Source organism: Solanum stenotomum, unplaced genomic scaffold (genome assembly GCF_019186545.1).
Source record: "Solanum stenotomum isolate F172 unplaced genomic scaffold, ASM1918654v1 scaffold30406, whole genome shotgun sequence".
NCBI lineage: Eukaryota > Viridiplantae > Streptophyta > Magnoliopsida > Solanales > Solanaceae > Solanum > Solanum stenotomum.
The window spans coordinates 385,852-390,031 of NW_026030956.1; the positions used below are offsets into that span (position 1 = coordinate 385,852).

The window sequence follows — 4,180 nt, forward strand, 5'->3', positions numbered from 1 at the left end:
TCCAATGATACAAAAAGTGATAAACAATAACAAAAAGAAAAAGTCTTTTAACTTTCTTACATGTATAGTTTATTCAACGAACAATTTTTTTTATTCCATTTTTTCCCTTTCAATACAAAACCTATCCAATCACGTAAAACCAAACAAAAGTCAAATAAACACAACTCATCAATCACTTTAAGGATAATGGTAATAATGTGATTTTGGCGGTGGTGGTGGTGGTGGCGGTGGTGGTGGAGGTGGCGGTGGTGGCGGTGGTGGTGATCTACAACCAAATGAACTACAATCCACCGGACCTCGTGAATAAAATGTCTTACATTCACTTTCTGAACGTTGTGATGGTCGATATGGTATACAATTTTTCTTATCATTTCTATCCTTCAACTTGAGACAAATCTTTGGTTCACCACAAAAATAATTATAAGAGTAAGTGAAATTCTCCAACTTTGGTAATGAACAAATACTCATCGGAATCTCACCGGAAAACTTGTTATGTGCCACGTTAAGATGTTCCAATTTCTTCATTCCACCAATTGATTCCGGCAACTCACCAACAAGCTTGTTAAAACTCACATCAAGAACCCTAACATTTTTCAATAACCCTAATTCTTGTGGTAAACATCCACTTAAACTCGAATTCGAGAGAATAATCTCATTTAATGTTTTCGACATTTTTGCTATACTTGATGGTATACACCCCGTTACATTAATATTTGCCATAACCAAAGCAGAAACGGGTGATTTACCTAAGTTTTTAGGCCAAGAAAATTGAAATTTGTTGTTGTTTATGAAAAGAGCATCGAGTGTTCGATCCCAAAGGGTTGTAGGGACTTTTCCTTCGAATTGGTTATACCTAATATCAAGAAATTTCAAAGAAGGAAGAGATAACACAACGGAAGGAAACTCACCACAAAAAAGATTGTTACTCACGTCAAGTTCAAATAAAATTCGAAGCTTAGAAAAAGATTTCGGGATTGAGCCTTGAAATCTATTGGAATTTATATGAAAGACGGCTAAATCAGTCAATAAACCAAGTTTTTCAGGTAAGTATCCGGAGATATTTGCATGGTTGAGGTCAATACCAGCAACAGTGGTGATATTAGGGTTATCTGGAGCTGGAGCACAATAAACCCCGGTGTAGTTACAAACATTGTAATCATACCAATCTTTTGTGAAGTTTCTTGGATCGGAAGTCATGACATGTTTCCAAGCTTGTAGAGCTATGTAAGCATCGAAAAGTCTAGGGTTTGGTTCATAGTTGATTGAAGCTTGAAATGAGGGTTTTGAGAAGAAGAAAATGATGAACAAGAAGCCAAAAAGGGCAAAGTTGATGAGTTTCATGATTTTGATGAGTTTTAGGAGTTTAGGGTTTAAGACAAAGTTAATGTATTGTGTTGGAATATGTTTAGATAGATGCCACAAAGGGTTGATATTTAAATGGCTTTTGGTGGAGGCTAAGTGGATGGTAGAGAGAGTATATTTTATTTAATTAATGAAATTAAATAGTGATTAGGAACTAGACAACTATAATTAGGATATTCAAATATTGACCATATCTTACTTAATGCTGATCTTTTTTTATGAAAATAATTTGCTAGTTGGTGATTAGAATTAATATAATCCTAGGAGTTTTCTTAAGGGAAGTACTACTAATTAGAGTTTTCTTTGTCTTTATGTCTATATCCTTAATTTAAACAAAATAAGATACGGAAATTGGTATATTATACCTTATAGACAAAAAATGATGATGTTGTACAAATTGTTAGAAAGTTTGATGGACATTAGCTACTGATCTCACCAAAAACACGGTTTTTAGTAATTTAATTTAGGGGCTTAGTATTAAACTAGCTAAACTTATTGGATTATTTTGTATATACACACATCATGTTTTTCAATGTCCTGGGTACTTTTGGAGATTTTAGAGTCATGGAAAGGCAAAGATTGGATTTACAGTGTAAATTTTATAACGGTGTTATTTGTCCGGATACTTTTTTAGCTTAATTATATCAATAGCCTCTTAAATTTGCCACACAAAAATATCGTTTAGACACTGGAACTATGTACGGCATGTTCCAATTCACTTAAGTGTTCCTATTAGATATTTTTAGTTCAATTTTTTAAGATAAAAAAATTGTGTGTGTTCTCAGGTACCATTACGTAGATGAGTTAATCACATAAAATATGTCATTTTTTTAATTATACACAATATCCTTAAGTGGAATATGTTTGAGATTCTACAACTTATTGAGGGTAATACATATAATTTCATAAAGTTACATACATTAAGTGGCTTATCTACATAATGGACATTTAAGAACACATGTAAAAAATTTGAACCGAATTTAATAAAAATATTTTATCATATGTTCAAGTCCTCAATTGAAACAGATCGTACGTAATTTAAGTATCTAAATGTTTTTTGGGACAAATTTATAACTTAAGAGGTTATCAATGTAATTAAGCCTATTTTTTGTTGTTTTATATTGTGAAATATTGTTATAAACAAATATATAATATAACACAATAAAAAACGAATTGAAAGAAAACTTGACCCTACACAATAAAATACTATTATAGATGATAGCAATTAATATAGTTGACTGTAATAGAAAAAGAAGGCTACCTTATTTTTCAGAAAATTGAAGGGAAAAAATTAATGTAGGTTAATTATTATTATTATTTTAAAAAAGAACTTTTATCAGTATGAGTTATGATTTTTAAAACACAAGTAGCTAGGAGGGACTGACAGTGTCCAATTATATTAAACTGATTATGATAGAGGGGGGTTTATTTCTTGGAAAACCAAACCATAAGAATAATTAAGTAAGAATTAAGAAATATGTTAGTTAGAAATTTGGAAACAATGACCACACAACAATAATGGTACTTATATTAGTTAGTACATTGTTATCTAAACACATCATATATATATCTTTTAATTTGGTATTGCATGTCTTTCATGCATTGACTCAGTAGCTTATGATGGGAAAGTTCATTAATAGTGGAATATTCATAATATTGTAGAAGTTGTTTGATAAGGTGTATAAAAATATTATTGAATATAGTGTATTAATATATCAGATTAATTATATTGATATTATTTTTATCAATTATTTGGTTATGTGGTATTAAAGTAATAGGGTAATTAGAATAGAAATCATACTCTATATTGTTAATATCATGATTTTCTATGTATAAGATTAATATCGGATGTATAAACATAGATTGAAAATACTAAAAAAAAAAAAAAACTTAAATAATACTACCAAAAGTACTAATTGTTTTGCACAATTCCTTGTTCTTTTTTATTCTCATATATTTATATATATTAGTTGTGGATAATTTAAGAGCTTAATTACATAGAGATTATCTTTGAAATTTTGTGATAGCAAGGAAATTAACTACTCATTTTCTTGTTGAAGTGGTAAAACTAAGTTAGTTGCTAATTGAAAGTTTTAAGGTTTATTATTTATCAAAAGTAATTAAGTCCTGGTTGCCCTAGCTACTACTTATTTTTATGCTATTTGGTATTCTACCTTTCCCACTTTTTTCGCTTCATTGATATTCAAACTTATAACCTCAGAGTTGAAAATGAAAAGACGCTCTACTAATTATTATTGAATAATGTGTGAATAAGTTGAGTCAATCCCCTAAGTCGAGCCTGTCGCATAGGGCTTGCCTAGTGTGATTTACATCCTCTGTGTGGTTTGCAGGCTATTACACAATGGGGGGTTTACTCAGTGCGCACAAAGTGCTCACCCGAAGGACAGAGACTATTACAGAGGTTATAGCAACTGCGGGTTATCCTGGGTTTCCAAAAAAGTTAAGTCAATCCAAAGACACTCGGAATATGGTGTGTTATTATTCTTTTTGAGCCAAACCTGGTCCAATAAGGCCACAGACCAATACAGGCGGAAATTTTTGTCAATTGTCCCTTTTTGGGATAGTTATTTAATAAATGGTCCTTTTTTTTTTGTTTCTCTTACAATTTATGAATTTAATTAGTTTATATTCTTATCAAAAAAAATTATGTTAGTCGTAAATGTTAGATAATAATATGCTATTGTATCTGTAAAGTTGAGCAAAACATTAGATTTGAATCTAACATTATTTAGCACTACTCAGTAGTTAAAAGCAGGTCATTGTGAACTCTCAATTTTTTTTCTCTGTTTCACATTTA

General features: G+C 30.4%; 1 protein-coding gene across 1 annotated transcript; it reads right to left on the reverse strand.

The window, feature by feature from the left end:
- On the reverse strand, positions 1–1,381 carry LOC125851850 (leucine-rich repeat extensin-like protein 6). Its single transcript, XM_049531594.1, has one exon. The coding sequence runs from the start codon at positions 1,339–1,341 to the stop codon at positions 178–180; it is 1,164 nt and encodes a 387-aa protein (XP_049387551.1). The 5' UTR covers positions 1,342–1,381; the 3' UTR covers positions 1–177.
- Positions 1,382–4,180: the final 2,799 nt, after the last annotated feature.